This window comes from Propithecus coquereli, unplaced genomic scaffold, assembly GCF_000956105.1.
Source record: "Propithecus coquereli isolate 6110/MARCELLA unplaced genomic scaffold, Pcoq_1.0 Scaffold213, whole genome shotgun sequence".
NCBI classification, from domain to species: Eukaryota; Metazoa; Chordata; class Mammalia; order Primates; family Indriidae; genus Propithecus; species Propithecus coquereli.
This window is the reverse complement of record NW_012146412.1, coordinates 4,137,636-4,159,408: the sequence shown is the minus strand read 5'-3', so window position 1 is coordinate 4,159,408 and position 21,773 is coordinate 4,137,636. Positions and strand designations below refer to the sequence as shown.

Sequence of the window (21,773 nt, the reverse complement as noted above, 5' to 3'; positions counted from 1 at the left end):
AGTTTTAACCAAAAAATCCATAGTTAATTTATAAAAGATTAAAGAATGATTTAGTTACAACTGTTTAGAACATCGATGTGATACTCAAGTAATTAAAAAAATCTATTTCAAGGAAATATTAAAGAAAACTGATAAGTTTATAAATGTTATAACCATAATCATCAAAAAATAAACACAAGCTTATTTTTTAACCCACAGAATGATTTTGATACTTTGAAACACTGCAGGAAAAAAATCCTGTATCCCAATCCCTAGTTGATCTTTGTAAAAGTCAAGTGGTTTGAAAAGCGAGTCTACGATCTCAGTATTTAGAAGCAGCATTCTAGAAAGATTTAACACTTATTATAAGTACATTAATTTCCTTATTCAATTATTTTAGTAATTGACATAGTCAATTCACAAGTTATCCAGATACTTTACCTTTTCTGATCAGTTAACTTTTGAGTTAAGAATTAATTACTAATACGAGCAACAGAAGATAAAAAAAACCTCAGTAAATTTACCATTTATTATTGGCAAAGCTGAACAAAGGAAGACAAAAATCAATTGCTGAAAGAACCAAAATCAACTAAATTGAAAGGATAAAATGCTCTGCCATCCTACTGTCACCTGGCTGTGACACTTTGACCAAGATCGAAGTGTTACAATAGCAAGGATGACACAAGTCAGGTGTGAAATTCTGCTTCCTGCTGAGCTTCTTCGTTTGTCGCGTGAAAATGAGCATAACATCAACCGTCTTGCAGACTGTTATGAGGATTACAATCAAGGTATGTGAAGCAAAGCAATGCCTTACATATAGTATATGATCACGAAAGGACGGCCACTCTTTTCAGAAAAATCTAATAAAGTATGGTTAATTCCAATATATTCTGCTTTGGGAAATAATTTTTTTTTGGAAATAAAGCATTTATAATACCAAAATAATCACTTCAAATGCACAAGTGTCAGGATTGATGCTCTAAAGTGAATTTGTTTGTCATCCTCTTGTTCCTTTGATCAAACGATGCAGCGGAATGCACCACCCAGGGATCAACACAGGCGCCTGAGCCAGTCAATGCCACGGTCAACCGGCCGCCACAGCTTAATTTCTCTTAGACTTTCTTTGCTCCAGGAAGATAGATCTCACTATATGTTCCTGCCTATAGTTCTTGAATTAGTTTGAATGTATGTAACGTGAGCATGAGGCCTGTATCTTACTTATTTTTACATTCCCACTGCCTAGCACAAGCCTGACACAAAGAGTTGGATGGATAAATGCTCATTGTGACTCTGCTCAGAGAATTCTCCAAACCTGCAACCTTCCTATTAAATCAAAGTGATTCCCATCACCTTTTGTGAAACCAAGCTTAAGTTTGATTTTATTTAAACACACACATACACATACTGCATCAGAACAAACTGAGCTACTTGGTATCACTTAGTACTCTACCTGAACATGGCCAGAAAACTTGCCAGTTTTTCCTATGTGTTCATATTTATCTATATTATCTCCCAGTTGGGGTGTCCATCCCTAAGGGAAGGAGCTGAGTTGCCCTTTTTTTTTTTTTTTTTTTTGCAATAACCCTTAAAATATGAAACAAAATCAGTTGGCCCGAAGGTAGACATCAGTGAACACCAGTGAGAATTCACTTGGCATTCCAACCAGTATAAATCCCTGCTGCACTACATGAAATATTATCTGTGCCTGGAAGCATTTATATATGCTCAAAAAGTATCTCTCTACTGCAAGATCAAATCTAACATCTTAAGGGAAAAAAATCAAAATTTAAACCTAATTATTTTGATAATGGAATAAAGTGTTATCATATAACCAAATCTAAAAGAAGCATGAAAGATACCTTCAAGCAGTTTTTTCTCTGAAGAGAGTTTGGAAGCAGCAGCAGGAGCTTGGTACAAAAAGTCACAGAGAAACGTGGACTGCGAAGACTCTTGATTTAACCCACCCTCAGAATGAATGTCATGCTGAGGGAAATCTAGAAAAATTGAAGAAATAAAACACTTGAAATTTAAAATGTAAACAATTTTCCCTGTTTATGAATATGTACGAGTTTTGCGCTAGAAGAAAAACTACTTTAAATTTACCACAGAATAAATATACAGAGATATTTATTGTACTTTGCATAAAATTTGCAAATAAGCACTTAATTCATGTTTATTATTCACATATGAAAATCGGATTTAATTTTGGTGGAAATGATTATGTGGGATTAACTATTTTAATCTTCCATTTATAAGATTAAAGAAACAGCAAAGATTTATTTCCTAAACTTTTTCTTGAAATGACATAAAAATAGGCTTAAGCATCTTTCATATTTTTGGTAATTACATTTTCTTCATTCTGACAGGTTTTTCTTATGATTTGAGAAAGAAACAGATTTATGCTTCAGTACTTTAAGGCATCTATCAGACGAGAACAGGCTGACGCAGAGAAGGTGACAGACCTGAGAATTTGTTGTGATAGAGGAATTCCATCTGCAGGCTCTGGCCGGCCCTCTTGGCCAGTAGGTAGGGCGTGCTGTGCACGGGGTCTCCGGTCGCGCACATGACGTCCGCTCCGCTGAACAGCAAAGCCATTGTTTCCAGAACATCTGGTTTCACTACAGCAGCACACAGAGCCTGGTCATTACAGAAAATATACCATTTAAGGGAAGAAAATAATATTCTAGCTATCAAAACGAGTAAAAGTTTGACAATTCCTTTATGAGATAAAGTTTATACCCCTTTTTTCCTAAGAAGGTTAATAATAATAATGCTCTGAATTAGGCAATAGGCGCAGAAGGTCTTCTTCGTGTGAATTTCATTGTAACCCGATTCCTTCACATCTCAATTCATTATTTTCTTACTATGATGTCCCTTCAAAACCTAATCCATCATATTTGCTTTGGAAGATACGTTTATGCTCACATACTAAGATAATGGCTGATGCTCAGAACATTCAAAACATTTCAAATGGAATAATGAAGTATCCACTAAATGTTTTGTCATATGAGAGTTGTTAATACATTTTTCCAATTTAATCAGGAGCTGCAGAATATTTAAATTATCATTGTGCTATGGGAATTCGAAAGATGACTGCAAAGCAAATTCAGGATCTTTCCCTTTGTGGGCTGGGGATGGGGGAAGTCAGAACAATATGCAAGAGGCCAGAAAACAATATCACTGACTTATGTTATGCATCATCCTTGCACAAACAATATGAATGGCGGGAACTGACCTTTTTGCTTTTTTTGTATTGAAGTAATAAGCTGCCTCCACATCTCTCCTCCTCCTTTCTTCCCACCTTATGTCAGTTCTCAGAGCTCACTTTATTGGCTTCCCATTTGCTTCTAAACCCTCAATTACGGCACCTTGATCAGACTGTAGCCTTGGACTCACCACTTTAACTCCTTCCTTACAAGGTGTGCCTGGACAGATCACTGGTTAATTTGCCCTGTGATGCAGGCTCAAGACAGTCACTCATCAGCTGTCCCCCTAGGCAGCTCAGAATACATGAATAGAAGGCAAGCAGTCTCAGGACACATTGACAGTTCCTACCCTGGAGTGGCAGCTGTTAAAAAAGTACTCATCTCTTCTACCATGGACTAGATTTGTGGCCCCCAACCGCCAGGCCGTGGACCAGTACCAGTCCATGGCCTGTTAGGAACTGGGCCACACAGAAGGAGGTGAGTGGCAGGTGAGCAAGCAAAGCTTCGTCTGTATTTACAGCCACTCCCATTGCTCACATCACCACGAAGCTCCACCTCCTGTCAGATCAGCAGCTGCATTAGGGTCTTATAGGAGTGTGAACCCCACTGTAAACTGCACATGTGAGGGATCTAGGTTGCATGCTCCTTATGAAAATCTAATGCCTGATGATCTGAGGTGGAGCTGGGGCGGTGATGCTAGCTCTGGGGATCGGCTGCAAATACAGATTATCATTTGCTGAGAGGTTTGACTGCACAATAAATATAATGCGCTTGAATCATCCTCACCTCCAGTCCATGGAAAATTGTCTTCCATGAAACCAGTCCCTGGTGTCAAAAAGGTTGCAGACCACTGGTCTACATGACCTCCAGAATGTCCTTCACATCAGAATGAAGAAGGCTGAATTCTTATACCTGACTTTGTACTCATTTGCTAGGTGATCTTGGACAAATCCCTTCATTTCTGGGTCTTAGTTTTTCCCCACCTGCAAAATAAGGGTGCTGGAAAGCATAAAGGCACTACCCCTTCCACTCTAATAATAGTCTGACACCCCCAATTTAGTCACATGTATTTCCTCCCATTCCCTGTCTCATCACCCTACTCTTTTCCTTCAGAGCACACAGTACTTGCTCTAGAGGATTTATTCCAGTCTAGCTGTTCACAGTTGGTCTTCCCCACTTGACTGTCACTCCCATGAGTAAAAGAAGCACACCTCGTTTTTACCACAACTGTATTTCAGCACCTAAAAGAGGACCCAGCAATTATTAAGTGTATAATAAACGTTCAATACAATGTTCTTTTTAAAAGATTATTCACTGACACTAAGATGCCACTTTTAAGAAGTACAATGGGGAAGTAAGTCCCAATAGGTAAACTTCACTAAGATATTTAGAAGAAATGAGATTGCATCCCTTAATTTAAAACTTATCTATGGCTTAGTCCATGGGAACTATGTGGTGTGACAGAGAGGACCTCACGTGAGGACATAAATCACCACCCATTGGCAAGATTCACATTACCATCGCAGGGGAAAAGGAACTGGCAGGATACATGGGCTCATTCTCCAAGCTCACCAGTTACCTCCTCAAATCAATAATGTACTCTTTACACACTTATTTTATTGACTTCTGGTATGCAAAATTAGATTAAGCATAATCCTAGGTTTATGATATCCTCTTATTAGTCCCTAAATATCCGGTATGGTTAGTCAGTCATTTTAATGATATAATTGGCAACCATAAAAACATTACCTATAACAAAATTAAATACCTGAATAATAACTTACATAACTATATACTCGCCCCCATCTTAGGAACCCATTATGAATCCTACATTCATTGTGTGCTTTTGCTTTAAAATTAGTTGGTGATCTCACTTTACTATTAATAACACCAAAGACAGACAAAGAAGAAAAACTTATTTTAGTGGAACTAAATCAATAGAACAGATATATAAATCAATTTTATATATCCCATATTTTCAAATGTGGACAGTGGTCTCTATTTTCCAAGCTGTTCAACATAATGCTAATTACCCAGAGATTCTCTTATCCAGCAAGCATTACCATTAAAAAACACATTCAGGAACTGAGAACTGGCACAGTTGCTCACACTGTAATCACTCTGGGAGGCCTCGGCAGGAGGATCACTTGAGCTCAGGAGTTTGAGACCAGCCTGAGCAAGAGCAAGACCCCATCACTACTAAAAATATTAAAAATTAGCCAAACATGGTGGAGCAAGCCTGTAATCTCAGATAGTTGGAAGGCTGAGGCAGGAAGATCCCTTGAGCCCATGAGTTGGAGGTTGTAGTGAGCCATGATAACACCATTGCACTCTAGTCAGGGCGACAGAGTAAGACTCTGTCACCAAAACAAACAAATAAAAAAGACTGAGAACTATGAAAAATATATCATCTGAGCATTGAAAGATAGGTTTATCAAGGTTTATGCTTTAAATATCTGCACATAGAAGAGCCTCCTAACACACAAGTGATGAAGCAGTAATTTAGAAAAAGAAGGGGTGAGGGTATATTTAACAAATCCCTTTGTCAAAAGTTCTTTACCAAAAGACCCAATGTGCAGCATAAAATAGGCACCAAAGGATCTAGAATCACTCAACTAAAAGCAAATGAGACTTCAAATCAGTGGTACTAAGCAAATCCTAGTTTATAACAATACACTGTTATATGTCAATGTTGGTGACACTGTCAGCAACATACCAGCTGAAGTTACGTTCAGTACCCTGTCCCTAAAACGCTGAAAGTTCTCAAAATATTAAGAATGGAGATAAGTCTGAGTTAGCTGGAAACTTTAGTTATGGAGAAAGAATTTATCCTCTCTTTTTTTTTTTTTTTTTGAGACAGAGTCTCACTTTGTTGCCCGGGCTAGAGTGCCGTGGCGTCAGCCTAGCTCACAGCAACCTCAAACTCCTGGGCTCAAGCAATCCTACTGCCTCAGCCTCCCAAGTAGCTGGGACTACAGGCATGTGCCACCATGCCCGGCTAATTTTTTCTATATATTTTTAGCTGTCCAATTAATTTCTTTCTATTTTTGGTAGAGACGGGGTCTCGCTCTTGCTCAGGCTGGTCTCGAACTCCTGAGCTCAAACAATCTGCCCGCCTTGGCCTCCCAGAGTGCTAGGATTACAGGCGTGAGCCACCGCGCCCAGCCATATCCTCTCTTGATAATGAATCCTTAAGTGAAACAATAGGGAAAAATCACTGGCACAATCTCACAAAAGGAAACAAAACAAAATTAAACAATTATTTTATCAAATAGTATAACATTTTTTACTCCTTATCTGGAATCTTGGCACATGTTTAAAAAGACATTAAAGTTGACATCTATTGTTATCTTTCATTGAATACCTTATTTAATTCTTCTTTGGTGAGAGATGCCAAAAGGGTCTTTCTGAATTTTCCTTCTTTATATTTCTGAGTAATAAAGTTTTTTCTCTGTTCTACTGGTGAGTCCATGTGTAATTCTTCATCCTTTTGGAGATTACCAGCCCAAAAGTCATTTGCTCTCTTGTTTCCAATCACAATAAAAAGCTGCATGTCAAAAAATTACAAGACATCTCAGTTCATAAAATGTATGAATTTGTAGAAAACTGCATCATATTACAAATTAAAGCATAATTTACTAGAAAATACAAGAAAATACATGAAAGAGTGAACTCTATCAAAAAATGAAGTGTGAAAGCAGTTACTATATCTATTTTTAATACAGCCTAGCTACTCTGAATAATGGTAAAAAAATTAGCTTAGAAAGAACTGCAAACAACACAATTACAGCAAAAGTGTTTTTTATCCTTTGAAACTCGTATTTAGACAGATACATTTCCAAGGGCTGAATAGCTGGGCTAACGCTATCTAAAGCAAGCAGCAGGGGAACACGAGCAGAAAATGGAGATAGGATACAGCACGTTAGACTCAATCACAGTTAATGACGAGCATGGCCAAGAGAAAGAACAGTAAATTCTGCCAAATGTTTTCATTCACTTTTCTGATATCTTATCCATGGTGGGTTAGAAAGAGAGTTCTAACTTTTTTAAAAAAAAGCGGTCAAGCCTTTAAAAGGAGTTATTACCATTAAAGCTCGTTGTACTGTTTATTTTTAAAATAACTATCTCATTTAGGAAGCATTCCGAAAGAGTTACTACTATCAAAAACACTACAAGCCATTTTCATGATGTGATGAGAACTTCATCAAAGAGCTCCTAGAAAAATTCACAACACCCACTGCACACCTCTTCACAGTCTCTGCTGACCCCCCACAGTTAAATAGGACTTACCTCTATGAGTTCATTACTCCAAATGCTGGCGTCCATTTTTAGACTTCTAACCTTGGAATCTTTTGGTCCCAAAGATCTGTGTTGTCCTAAAGAAAAAAAAAAAAAAAAAAAAAGAAAAAAATGCATTTCTATTTTAATTTGTACATAAATTTATTTTACCTTTTTTAAAAAGGTGTATATGTATGTGTGCATGTATGTGTGTATCTTCTCAACTTAAAACACACCAATGTCTGCTTTCCTAGATGCCAACTGCACTAAGAGTAGTGGTGGTGATTACACAGAAATGATAACCAGCCCCAATAAAGACGACAGCAATCGCCTTCGTCAGCACCCTGCATTGTTATAAAACCACACTTTTAAAAGAATATATAGATGTGTGTGTATACAGACATAAATAATTTTTCCTCATTTGGTAATTAGCTAGAAATCACATGCCACTGAAAACCGTTTATAATGTGTCTGTTAAAGTCCCATGTACATAAATACGGATACTACTCCCTTACTATTACAAATACTTTACTATTGTAAAACTAGCTATGACGTTATAAGTATGTACTTAAATATCTGATGTCGATTCTTCATTCTACTATCACGTCTGGACAAGGCGAGAGCCTAGCATTCTGTTACCGTCAATTCAACTGCGCCATAAACCACCATTCGGTCACCACTGAGCACCCAGGGGTATGGCAAAGGATTTCTAAGCTGAGAAGGAAAAACGTTTACAAGTCACTGTCCTTGATCTGAAGGACCCTTTTCCTTATGAGCAATGAAAGTTCATTCTTCTCCCTACATAGGGTAAGAGGTTCTTTACCTTCCTTCTTTGAGGTGGAAACTACTTAGAGCACACAGCTTCAGAAGTCCCAAGGCAGGAATTTGCATAGGTTTGCATGTTAAAAGCCTACCTAAAGGCAATACAGTACCGGAAAGGAAAACACTTAGAAGCCTTTAAGAAGAGCTGAGAGGGGCTATCAGAGCAACCTGGGCAAAGAAACTGAGAGTGACTTGAGGCAGCAGCAGGAGAAAAAAAAAAAAAAGAGGGAAAAAAAAGATTTAAAGACAGCAAGAAGGTAAAATAAATGGGACTGGTTGGGCTTTAAGAAAAGAGGAAGAGGAAAGAGGGTCTCTCAGGTTTCAGGCCCAAGTGTAGGGTAAACAGGATTGCTTCTGACCAAGATCAAGAATATCTAAAAATAGGCAGTTTTATACGATGGGGTGGGGGCAGCAACGAAGCCTCCATTTTTGACATGTTATTTTTGAGCAAATCTAAGTAGAGATTCTAGTAGGTAGATAATTATGAGAGTTTGGTGTCCCACAGAGTGAGAATCATCTGCTTGAAAATGAGTATGGAATTCAAGTGATACTCGGGAACAGCAGAGCAAAAGAGACCTGAGAATGCAACCCAAGGGAACACATCTATTTCAGGAGCACGAAGAGAAAACGTAACCCGCAAAAGTATGACTGGTAGTAAGAATACACAGAGAGAAGACAGTCTCTCAGAAGCTGAGGGAGGATGGACATCATAAAGACACATATTGGTCAAGGGTCTCCAATAAAGAGAAGACAATAAAGATGTAAAGTGACCACACAGAAATTGAGAAGTAAAATACATTGGTAAATGTGGTGAAAATATTTTTACTGCAGTAGAGAGGAAAGGAGGCTGATTACAGAACACTGAAGAAAAACTAGGAAGTTAAAGGAATGAAGAAAACCTATGCACATTACTGCTCTTGAAAATATCTTGTCTATGAAAGGAAAAAAGGGACGGAGAATGACATGCAGAAGGGAATGGAACATTTCAGAGATCCTGATGGTGTTAATGAGACAGACTTATGCCAGTTTATAAGATGAACCAAAAGAAACCATGGTGGACTGCTTACACGAGAGAGTGAATAGGTGGCGAGGTGGTGTCTTAAGGAGGGAGGAAAGAAAGGAAGCGTAAGCAGAGAGAGCAGCTGTGGACAGCACGAAGGCGAGCTCTCCCAAAAGGAAAGGAGGGAGACGAATACAAAGAGGAAGGTTGATGAGCTGATTTTTTGTTGCTGTTACGATTGACACTGTTAATTAGCTGGCGAGGAAATCTACCTTACTATGATGAGGAGTGTAGCAGAAGAGAGGTCTAGAAAAGTACCGAGGGTTTGCAGCAACTGTTGAGACTGCAACCCTCATTGTCTGCACTCTAGCTGAGTTAGGTGGTCCTCGCCTACATTCTCTCATTGAACAGCTCTAGTCCTGCACTTACCACTCTCTATTGTAATTATATTTGTATATTTGTGGAGGAAATGTCATGTCTTATACATCTTTTTAATTCCCCATACTAGACCAGTAGCTGGTATTCTAGGTGAATTCTCTCTCCCCGCTCCGTGTGTGTGTGCACCTGTGGGTGCGTGTGTGGGAGTAGGGGGAAAGGTAGTCTTGGAAAACTGAAGTGAAGTTTTAGACCGTGCTTAGCTCTCTGCAAGACCTCTATGACCACGTACTTAAGGAAACCAGTCATAGTCACAGGACCGGTTATTTTCATAAACATCCATACTCTTGTGAAATGCTTCTACATAAACATTTTTATTATAAGATATAGAAGATCTGGCATACAAAGTTTAGAGCTCAAAACAAGTTTGATGTGAACAATGCGTCTTACAAAAAGTGACGGGAAAAATGGACAAATCTTGCAGCAAGGTGTAAGCCTGTTCAGGATACATTCTGAAATATACTCACCTAAAATCTAGAAATTTCAACATTGTCTTTTTAAAATCCGTATGTGGACTAGTAGGCACAAAATATGATTACATGCTTAAAAATCAATTTTTACATGTAAGTCATGCATAAGAGAAGTTTAGGGTCATGAGATATTTCTGAATTTGATTGAAATGTAATAAGCTTTCCCTGGTATGACTGCACAACCATTAGCTAGGACACATTATATATGACAACAAAAAGCATTCGGTGCCAATCTGCCACAGAGCAGTGATGAGCATAACTTCTCACTAATTACCTGCACACTTCTTGCAGATGACAACACAGAGATTGATGGATGCCCAGTCTGGATCTGGGGCTTTGCAATCTGCACAGCTCCTGTTGGACTCATTGAACCAAATCTTCTCAGCTACTTCATAATCAGAGAGAGTTTCTGCTATCGACTGCTGCACAGCTTCAATCCAGTCTTGTTTCTCTTTTTCAGACTCTGCCGTAAAGCTGAAACAATTAACATTTCTGCGTTATCGATCTCCCTTGTAAAGGCCAATTAAGTAGTATGTTCAGCTTGCCTATAAATTTCACTCCCAAATTAAAGAGCAGCTGAAAAATAGGCCTTCTAGGCAGTAGTGGATTGTCTTTCCTGTTGAAAATCATCGACTTTAACAAACCTTTCCTCTTCCCTTTCATTTTCCTCATTCCTTATGACTTCATTTTCATGTCTTGAACAAAAGTTAATGTATGCATTTTTATGGCCAAGATATAAAAATTGCCTTGTTAGGTCAAAAGCCTAAACAAGAGGCCATGTTTCCTAAGCAACGCTTATATAATAATCAGTAAGAGATTGGCTGAGTTTCAGGACTATTGGAATATTTTGCCAAGCAAGCATGCCATGACAGTCTGAAACTCCATTATCAAAAATGCCCACCAGAAATTGTGATTTTTCTTTTCAGGCATAAAAAATAGATCCTTTTTTGTAATTAGAAAAATGTCCAGATGGCTTTAAGAAACTGAGAAATCAAAAAAAGTTGGAAGTGGTTACTATTCTAACAGATTTCTAACACATTTTTAGCCACGTTCTCATTTATTCTGATTCTCAGTGTTTATTGGGTGTTTTAGTGAAGAGAAAAAACATTAAACAGCAGTTCACTCCTTCAAGAAATATTTACTGAGCACCTACAATGTATCAGGGAATGTATTATACTACAGTCTACATACTTGGTCCATGACCCACAAAGTGATTCTTCACAATAAAATATTCTTTCTAAAGATGAAAATGCTTTGAAATATAATGAAAATAACAGATGGCTGACATATTCTAAATAACCCACAAAAATGAGTGGTCTACATGGATACTTTTTGAAGCACTTTATGATTCCATTATCATTATAATACTCATAAAATTCTGAGTTGTCTCTGGTTCTACCAGAAACTGGTCACAGCCAATATATATTTACATTTTCAGTTGAGGCTAGAATCCACATATTTGAAAATAAAGCTTATTATTTTTATGAGATCATTTTTTTCTCAAAATTTGAGCCAGTGGACATATTTTGACAGACAAAATGCGCAACGGATTTGGTAGTAACTTTGAAATTTCTAAGTAACTGTCAGTTCTTCAAAAGCCTAGAATAACTGTCTCTGCCTATACACTACCCACTACCATGTGTTATTTATAATAAATGACTTAATGTAGGTGAACGTAATAGACATTGACTTATGTCTATTCTGTATAATAAACCTATGGAGTCATTATAATTTATTGAACTATATTAAGGACTTTAAATATTCTTTTCATTGTCATGATGCAATTAGTAGAATACCACAATGTAAGATATGGAATAAAATGCTAAAATATTTGGATCAATAAGTGCTATGAGGTCCATTAAATTCAAGATAACTTTAAGCTGAGTCCCTGAGGAAATCGTATGGAACAACTATAATTAGGAATTGATCTTAAATGAGAGACTATATTTGATTAGTATAAAAAGAGGGCAAATAACAATTTGAAAACGAGGTAACATGTTTTTCCAATTTTATTCCTTCTAAATGTAAAGGAACATATCAGCATATTTTTTGATAAAGAATTAACATATTCACCAAGCCTACTAAGTAAAAGAGGTATTAAAAAACTACTCAAATTTCATGAAATGAATATCTTTTCAGGTTGCATGATTATTCAGGTCATGCTTATGAGGTATTTTTATATACTGGCTAATAAATTAGACAATATGGAAAAGTAAGAAGATAATTTTGTGTCCTCTAAGACATAAAATCACTACTAGGAATATACAGGTAGATCACCCAAGCTTTCCTGTAGCAGTACAAACACAAAATACCTGAAAATAGCTTACCTGAAACTCCTATAGGGAGTGATTATTTCAAAAGATTGTTTCACAGTTCGGTCCACTTGCTTTACATTTGCTACATTCATAGGAATTATGGTAATACCAAGTCCACTCTTAAAATCCTAGTTTGGAGAAAAACATTAAAAACTATCAAGAAACTAAAAAGATCGATTTTGAAAACATGATATTTTCTAAAATACAATAAACCATACCAAATTTTACTATACGTATGCATATGGAATTAAAAAATCCATTAGGAAATAGATTGAGAGTGATTTTCTTATTTTAGATCGTCACTTTCAATACAGAACAATACTGTCCCATATTAAACTTGACAGTCAGGCTACTGATAAAGTTTGGGTTTCTTTCGCAGGAAAGATAAATTGACTAGGCCATAGATACTGAGCTACATGTGCTTTGCTTTTGAAAGCAGGCACTATATTCATCCTTATCCATTCAGTAAAGGACACTAACAGTTAACTTTACCACATAACGTGGCGGAGCCAATGACATCATGGGGTTAGTATAATTATTGTTTATATGAAAAGATGGAGAAACCAAGGCCCAAAGAGATGAAGTTACATGGCAAGTGCAGCTAGTCGTACGTGGCAGAAGGGCGTAGGAGGCCAAGCTGTCTGATGGCTCTTGTTTCACTACACTGGATTCCCTCCACTGTGCCACGTTATTTTCTCCTCAGTTACTCTCAAACGAAAGCATTACTTGTTTTATGAAGTATACAATTTTATCTCGTTTCCAATATTTTATTTCTTTCCTTTTCCTTTAATCAGATTCTTAAAGAGCTCCTCTAATGCTACTTTGGCATAAAAACTGCCATTTGTTCAACGTCTATAGTCACTGTTCAGCTTGTCTCAAGAAGACTAGAAATCGTTCAAGTGGTGAAAGGAGAGCCCGCATTCTAAAAGCATTAAAGTTTGCAATATGTCATCTGCTCATATGGGCTTTGGAATCTGACTTACCAATTAAATAATGCCAACACTTCGTAAACTATAATCTGTACCTCAAAAAACGAATTACCTCTGTGAACAGATTTTTATTAAATGTGTTCTCAATTCATTAATTAAATTATGACTAGGAAAATGCAGTATATTAAAGGCAAAATACAAAAAATATTGGTCCGTTTTCAATGAGAACACTTGGCAGAGACTGGGAAAGAACCTATTCGCCGGCTTCTTCTCTTTGTCTCTCCTGCTATAAAGGCTAAAAGTACTATTTTCCCATCTCCCCTACACCTAGGAGTGGCCATATATTGTAGTTTGAGTCAATAAAACATAAATAATTCCTGGTGGGAAAGACAGGGAAAGGCAGAAAAACCTTAGAAGAAGAAAGCCTTTCACCCTTGCCTTTCCGTCTTCTTGGGAAATGACATCTAGAAGAACAGAAGCCATTTTAGAACTTTAGAACCCTTGAGAAGACAAATTCCTATACTCTATGGATGCCAAAGTGAGGAGGAAAAAAAAAAACAGGAAAAATCCTGTTTCCTGGTAGCATCAACTCAACTCTCTACTGCCTACACCAAACGGTTTGTTAAAACAAATCCCTATCTAATATTTAAGCTATCCTTCAGGTTTTTGTCGTTTAATACTAATGCATTCCTGACTGAAGTGAAAAAAAAAATTAAAACAAATTTTCCTCCATTTCTAGGGTATCCAGAGTTTCTGGCCACAAATTGTGGAAAATCTTCTCTAACATATAAAGTTTTTAGTTAGGATAAGAAAATGACTCATTTAGAAAAGAAATCATCAATTGGATGTTATTTTTTTTTTCCAGATGAAAGAACAAATAGGCTCATTTTGTTTGGAGAAACAAGCCAGAAATTGAGAATCAGTTATATAAAAGAAAAGAAGCAGAGAAATGCTGAGTGTTGTAAAATAACTAGAATGGCAGTAATGTACTTCCACTTTGTATAGTAAAACCACTCAATGAAAAATGCTTGACATTATCTATGAGAGAAGGAAAAATCAAGTTTTTCCAATCCCACATTTTAATAAGTTTCAGAATATCTGTACAGGGCTAAACTTTTTTATTAAATAATAATAAGAAAAAAAGTTCCCAGTGATCTATACCGATGTTCCTGCTAAATAACATAACTGCTGGATAAACTCCCAGTGCATGTGGTTGGGAACTCAAGCTCTCTTTCGTAAGTGAGGAAATAAGGTAGGAGTAGCAAGATATGATTATTTTTAAAACAGCTTTCTGATGACTCACCTTGATACAGGGGTGAACTCTAGAATAAATACTTGGACTGTACATCCTTCAAACAACTCTCCTTGAGGCTTCTGACAAGCGCTAGCTGTCAGATCACTCCAGGGCATATTCCTGGTGGGGGCCCGGCCTGCAAGTGCTGCGTGGTCACTGCCGACAGAGGCACATAAAGCTCTGACCACCACACTAGCGGCTGGTAAGAATGACAACCCTTTATGAAAACTAATGAGCCTCATCAAGGTTCCTGCCTAAATAGATGGCCCCTCATCTCCACAAGCACGTCTTGAGATATCTACATATAAATCTGTAATTTCTATTAAAATAAGTGAGGGCCAGCTCAACACCCTAAATTTCTCCCAAGCAAAGCAAAGATGATTTTTTTACTCTGGAAAATTGTAGACCATTTATCAGTTGCTTGCCATGGCCATATGGTTTTGAGTAATTAGAGTATCCACAGAACTCACCAGCACAAATTGACTATAAAATGTACATCAGAGTAACAAAATAAATGTCAGTGCTCTTGAGAGCTATTAAATATGAAACAACTGCATTTTCTATGAAAAATATTTTTGGTGACATTAAGCTGTGTTTTTTCAGACAGTATTTAGAACATATTCAGAATATTTCTTATTCCTGGATGCTCTTCACAATTACTCATGGCAATCTCTCCCTCCCACCCTGCGACTCCAATTCCATGAATCTGAGGGCACAACCTGAGGATCTTTAATATACAAAACTACAGCCCCATGATTTTCATATGTGGCCAATACTAAGAAACACTGATTTAGAAAGCAGAACTAGTTGGAGAATTTACACAGTATGAGTATACAATATTTAAATATCAGGACACAAACACTTCTCTCTGCCTTTTTTAGAATAAAAAAAAAAACAAACATGTCATCACAATATACAAAAACCATTTCAAATCATTAAGACTATTAGTTTAAAATAAGCAGGCCAGAACAAAATGACATGTTGCATTGACAAGATCCTATTTGTCCTGGGTGCAAACTCCTGTGCTAATGTCCACAGACTTTAAAAGCATCATCTTCATTAAGCATATGGTGTATTCCACAATTGATTTAATATCTATTTGTGTGTGCTCTGAAGTTTATAAACAGCTACGAACTCTCATTTGATATTCTAAATCAGCGGTCCCCAACCTTTCTGGCACCAGGGACCAGTTTCATGGAAGACAATTTTCCACAGACTGGGTAGGGGTGGAGGGTGTTATCGGGCAGTGATGCGAGCGATGGGGAGCAGCTGCAAGTACGGATGAAGCTTCGCTTGCCACGTATCTCCTGCTTGAGCCCCCTTCCCCATTCCTAAGTTTCAGGTAAGGCAACTGTTCTACTGAGGTGGGGTGGGGGATGGAAGAGCTGTCGCTAACAGGCCATGGACCAGTACAAGTCCATGGCCTGGGGATTGCGGACCACAGTTAAATAATTCTGTGAATTAGGCAGAGCAGATACAGAAATTTTTTAAATGGTATAATTACTCCTGGCAAAGCAGTGCTTATTAAGTACCTAGTATATGCCAGAAATGGTGCCAAGACCTGGGTCTGCACAACTACATAAGTTAAGGTCCCAGCCTTGGGGAAGCTCACGGTCTAAGGAGGGAATGAGAGAAAGTTGTAATAAGTATAATGGAAGAAAAATGCCTCCTTGTAGGGTAAGCACAGAATTCAGCCCAGAAAAGAGAGAGAGTCGTGTTCCTAAAAGCCTTTCCAAAGGCTGTGACACTTGACTGGCCAAAGGACAAACCCTGGACCAGCCCAATGTTCAAGCATCCGTCTCCTGCTTCAGTTCTCTTGTCCACGAGAGAGGTCTACAGTAGTAGCTACAGCATCACTTTAGTGAGGATTACGTTAATTCAGTCAAAATGCTTGAAAGAATGCCTGGCACACAGTGTGTGCTACAGAGGACTGGTTAACTATTATTAGTATTGTTATTTTGTACCTTTAGAATTTGAAACCAACCGAACATATTACTATTTAAACATTAATTACCAAAAATACATGTTCAAAATTAACTAGCAGGATGCTTTAAAAAACACAATGAAATGTGAATATTAAATATTCAAGAAAATTAAAAATAAATTACCCATTAACCACAATCTGATTGTTAGCTTTATTCTCATTATGAAAAAGAGGCAAGAGCCAGGGACAAGTCAAACTTTCAACCTTTAAAATGTTATAATAAACTGGATTGAAAAAATAGCACAAAAATTCAGTGGGTACAATTACATTATTATAAAAAGTAAAAAGCTAAAAACACATTGTGGAGGAAGCAATATTTTACATTTAATTTGCTGTGCTAGAATGTGGGATCTCAAAAAGCATGAATCCTACCATAGTACTAGCACAGCAATGGCCACGCCTGGCTTAGCCGACCTGGACGCTGCAAGGGTGGTTCAACGACCAAGTGAGCACCGTGGGTCAGAACCGGGAAGGAGTTCTGAGCCTTGCACTGGCTGGCTGTACGACCACTAATGAGTTACTCAGTTTATCTAGACCCCAATTTCCTTAATTATGAAAATAGAGTCTTATCTATCTTATGTGGTATAATTATAAAAATTAAATAAAGCAATATAAATTAAGGGCCTGATACAACCAATTGTTTCATTTGAGGGTTCTAAATTAATTCAGAATTTATCTGCAATAAAAATATTGCCATTTTATTTATAACGACTGAAAGTATTCATACCAACACTTCCATATTAAATATTCAGGTACACTCAATGGTAAATATTTGCCAAGATACTGAAATGGATTATTCATGAGAATTTTCAGCAACAGAACTTGGCGAAAACTATAATACATTTTAAAACTACATAGTGCAAGAACAAAATATAAGTTTGATCCCAAAGAGAAAAATTAAGGTAAGGTTTGTTAACCCCAAATCTGCTGAAATCTCAAATCTATTTTTGGAAATACTGGATGCCAGGTTTCTGTGCCAGGAATTTAAGAACTCTGTGCTTAAACATTTGTTGAAAACAGATGTGGCATTGTATGACATTGGCACCAGATTTCCTGGGAAACACCAGATGCAGAGTTTGGCCAGATACAGAACCCAGAGGATTTGAGGCCACCACCTCCATCCTGCTGCTCCTTTCTGTGCCACACAACCCAGAGCCCTGTGGGGTCTATTTAAATTCTATTAGAGTTTCATTCCCATGCCAGAATACCAAGGAACATTATTTTGGGGGGAGTAAGGGGGAATGAGTCTCTTATTACATCCTGATTTGAGAATGTTTAATCAAGTGAGTTTATGTAGTTAAAACCTCAATGCCATAATTATCATCAAATGGATACCCAAACCCACCATGCAAGACATCTGGTTGTAATGAATTCACTAATATTAACGTGATATTCAAAAAACTAATCAGGAAAAGATGGGAGACTGGCTGTCAGGACAGCATAATAAAGCCAATTCTCTTATATTTGCCTCATGTCCTTTGCAGAAATTCCTTTCAAATAGTAATGCCATTATATAATAATACATATTTTTACCTCGATGTGTGTTTGTATTTGATTACCTCATTTAAAATTTTAAAAATACTTGCTTGCATACTATATCCATATCATTTGAAGATAATTTAGAAAATAAATATTACTCCAGAATACAGAAAATCTACAAGCTTTGAACTGATTAGAAAATAGTTTAATTATATAAACAAAATTTCTGTAGAAAAATTAGCTGAAAAATAAAAAGTAACCAAAATAGCTCAGAAAAAGTTATATATATATAGAGAGAGAGAGAGAGAAAATATAGCATGAAGATTAGTTTATTATATAAAGAGCTTAAAGAAATTGACAAGACAATAAAATCCCAATAAATAAATGCACAAAGACAATTTATAGAGAAAAATAATTTTAAAAGAAAATTTAACAAAAAAAAGATGAATGCTCCCTCCAGTAAAGAAAATAGCTCTAAATAACCATTAAGTCAACAAGTTCATTCTACCTATGTTTACTGAGTGCCAGCTTTTTGCCTGAGGACACAGCAGTGAATACAGTAAATATTCACACTATTTATTTTGGAGCATAAAAATTACAACTACTAACACTTTTAATGTTAAAATATTACTGATACTATTTGTATAACTAACAGTATTTTAAACATAAACAACTTTTTAGGAAAGGGTCATAGAAATTCTTTCCAAAAAAACATGCTGCCTGAAGTATAACCGATATAAATGCAATTACACAACTCATTTTATACAATGATGAAGTGATAATGCAGAAAAACTGTCATAACACACTGCAGGCATATAAAACATAGGTAAAAGAATAGAAAAAATGTGCAAAAATTAAAAGAGGGTGGGGTTGTGAGATGTTGCTAAATATCTAAGACATGACATAATTTATGTGATGATAGCAACACAGTGTTTTGCAACAGGGTAATTAGGAATCAGGTAAAGAATCTGAGAGTCAGTTTCTACTACGCCATTTTCCTCTCTAACAAATGTTTTTATGTGTATCTTCATAGTTCTTTTATACTTCTTCTTAAAGTCTATCTGGAAAAAGAAAAATAAAATAAAATAAAATAAAATACCTAACGTTCCCCAAGACATTTCACCTAGGCAGCTACTTCACACTTCAGTTTCTATAAACTGCTAATGAATAAAAGGGAAAGAAAGGGATGAAAAAAGTGAATCTTTGAACTGAGCAATTGGGAAAAGCAAAATTCCATGTTAATTCCATGTTGAAGTCCATTACTTATGGAGTTTAGGCCAGTTAGGGGACCACCAACAGACTGGCTTTCCTCTTGATATTGTCACACCACTTCTCTTTAAAACGAGAGAGAGAGAGAGAGAGAGAGAGAGAATTTTAAAAAAGGAAAAAAAAAAGTAAAGGCATTAATTATGACAATGTTTTAGCAGCCATTTTAACTTAGAAAATGTAAATTCTTAAATCAGCAGATGGGGAGATTCAAAAAAGGAGAAAACTACTGAAAATATATTTGTGGGGATGCTTGACATGGAATCTTAAGGACACCTCTACTGAAAGTCGAGAAAAAGCTCTAGAAAAATAATCTGTAAAATCGAGTAAATGTCCAGATACACATACACAGTTAAAGGAATTTACGGAAAATAGCAAATGAAAAATATCTCTACCAGTTTTCAAACACTTTTCCTTTCTGCTGACTTTGCAAATGGAGGGTTTTTTTGTTTTTGTTTTTGTTTTATTACTCTGGTCATAAAAGTCTATGTTAAGAGAAAGAAATTAGTTAAGGCAGGCTTTATAAGCTAAAAAATTAAAATCTTATATAAAAATCATTGAGACATTACCCAAAAAAGCTCAGTAGTTATGGACTAGTTTAGAATTATATATAATTTTTTAGTAATAGTTCCTCAAAATTTAAAAATGTATTTCTACTAATAATTTAACTGTCCACTTATGTATGTTTGTTAACACTTAAATGTTTCAAATCAAGAAAAAGATATACTTTCAAATTAATCAGAAAAAGAGGTACAGCCACCTCAAGTTGAGGGAGGAACTAAAGCAGCACTCATCTCATTAATATCGCTGAAGGTTATTTTTACACATTTTCCAACTACAGAAATATCTTGCACTCTTAACCTGGAGGCTTATCATTTTTGAAGAAAAAACCTCGGAGCAGTGTTTAATTGTATGTGGTTTTGGATCACCCATCACGGAATCTCCTGGGGTGCATTTTAAGAATGCAGATTCCAATACCCCATTTCCAGAAATTCTGAACCAATGGGTCTGGAATGGGCCCAGAAATATGGGATTCTAATACACAACTAAAGTGATGGCCTTAGAAATAGTAATCCATCTCCCTTCTTTACATTATGCCATTTAAACCTAGAGAGACTAAATTACCTGAGCCAATTAGTAGCAGAGCAAGAATGAAAACCCATAACTGCAACCTCTCAGTCCAGTCTTCTTTGCAGTAAATGAGATTCCTCTTTAATAACTCATCGACATATGGCTGTAATAACTACCCTTCCACCTCTATCTACTGCCTGTTTACTCTCTCTAGAGTGACTGCCAAAGTAAATTAGTAAAACGATATAAATTCGAGGCAAGAAAAATGAAAATACTTCCTATATTAGGGTGGTGTGGGTCAATTCCCTTATTTTTTATTCTATTCATGCTTTTAAGTTATAGTATGTGGTCAATAAGTTCACTGTTTTAAAATAAAAATAATATAAATAATTATGCTCTGTTGCATAGCACTACATTAGATACAAAACAAATCAAGATAAATTAAGAGATTTGAATCTCGCACTACTTACATTTTTATGATGAATAGATTTTTTCCATCACCTTTGAAAAATACACAACTCTGTGTGTATGTACACGTGACTGTGTGTATATAAATCTTTTAAAAGTTGCCCCATACTATTTTACTATCCTTTAGTTCTTTTCCTAAAAGGAAGATTGATGCTTTCACTGGTATAAAGCCCTCTGCTTTCAGGAGAAAAACTCCTTACTTAGCATGTCACAAGGCTCTTGACGTGTGCTTCACCAAGAGAGAAAACCAAGTGCAGCTTTTCTCTGGAGAACACGGTGTATGCCAGAATGTAAACACAGGTGGAAACAGAATGGTTATGTCAAGGCCTGAACATACAGGGCCTTACTTATTTACACAGTCTTGAACAACTAGTTCTTTAAGACTTGACTCAAGACCAATTCCCTTAAGATATGACTCCACATGATACGGTGTAATTAAACACACAAACAATACTAGACATTTTTAAAGGTGCTAATATACAGAAAAGGACTTGAAATACACATACATCAAACATGTTTACTTATGAAAAGATGGAGAGGGGCCCAGCCTCAATGCTTTAACGTTTTAAGAGAACATATTCATTACTTGAGTACATGGAAATGTTTCTAATTCCTAAACTATGTTAAACACCCCTTTTTGTGCACCTCTCTGTAACTCCTGCACAATCTAATACAGCACTGAGCTCACCATCCATCATAAATGCTGGTCTTGCTTGACTTTTCCTCCCAGAAGTTAAGACTTGTGTCCTCCTTCTCAGCAAGGACATCATTTTTAGA

General features: G+C 36.5%; 1 protein-coding gene across 1 annotated transcript in view; it reads right to left on the bottom strand.

Moving 5' to 3' along the window:
- ARAP2 (ArfGAP with RhoGAP domain, ankyrin repeat and PH domain 2) overlaps positions 1-21,773 on the bottom strand; it is a 177,262-nt gene that overhangs the window by 85,699 nt on the left and 69,790 nt on the right. Inside the window, exons 10-15 of the mRNA XM_012644474.1 lie at positions 12,518-12,633; positions 10,465-10,664; positions 7,476-7,561; positions 6,550-6,732; positions 2,442-2,616; positions 1,839-1,973 (exon numbers count right to left, since the gene is read on the bottom strand). Of these exons, the coding sequence (XP_012499928.1) occupies positions 1,839-1,973; positions 2,442-2,616; positions 6,550-6,732; positions 7,476-7,561; positions 10,465-10,664; positions 12,518-12,633 (895 nt within the window). The remainder of the gene's footprint in view (positions 1-1,838; positions 1,974-2,441; positions 2,617-6,549; positions 6,733-7,475; positions 7,562-10,464; positions 10,665-12,517; positions 12,634-21,773) is intronic.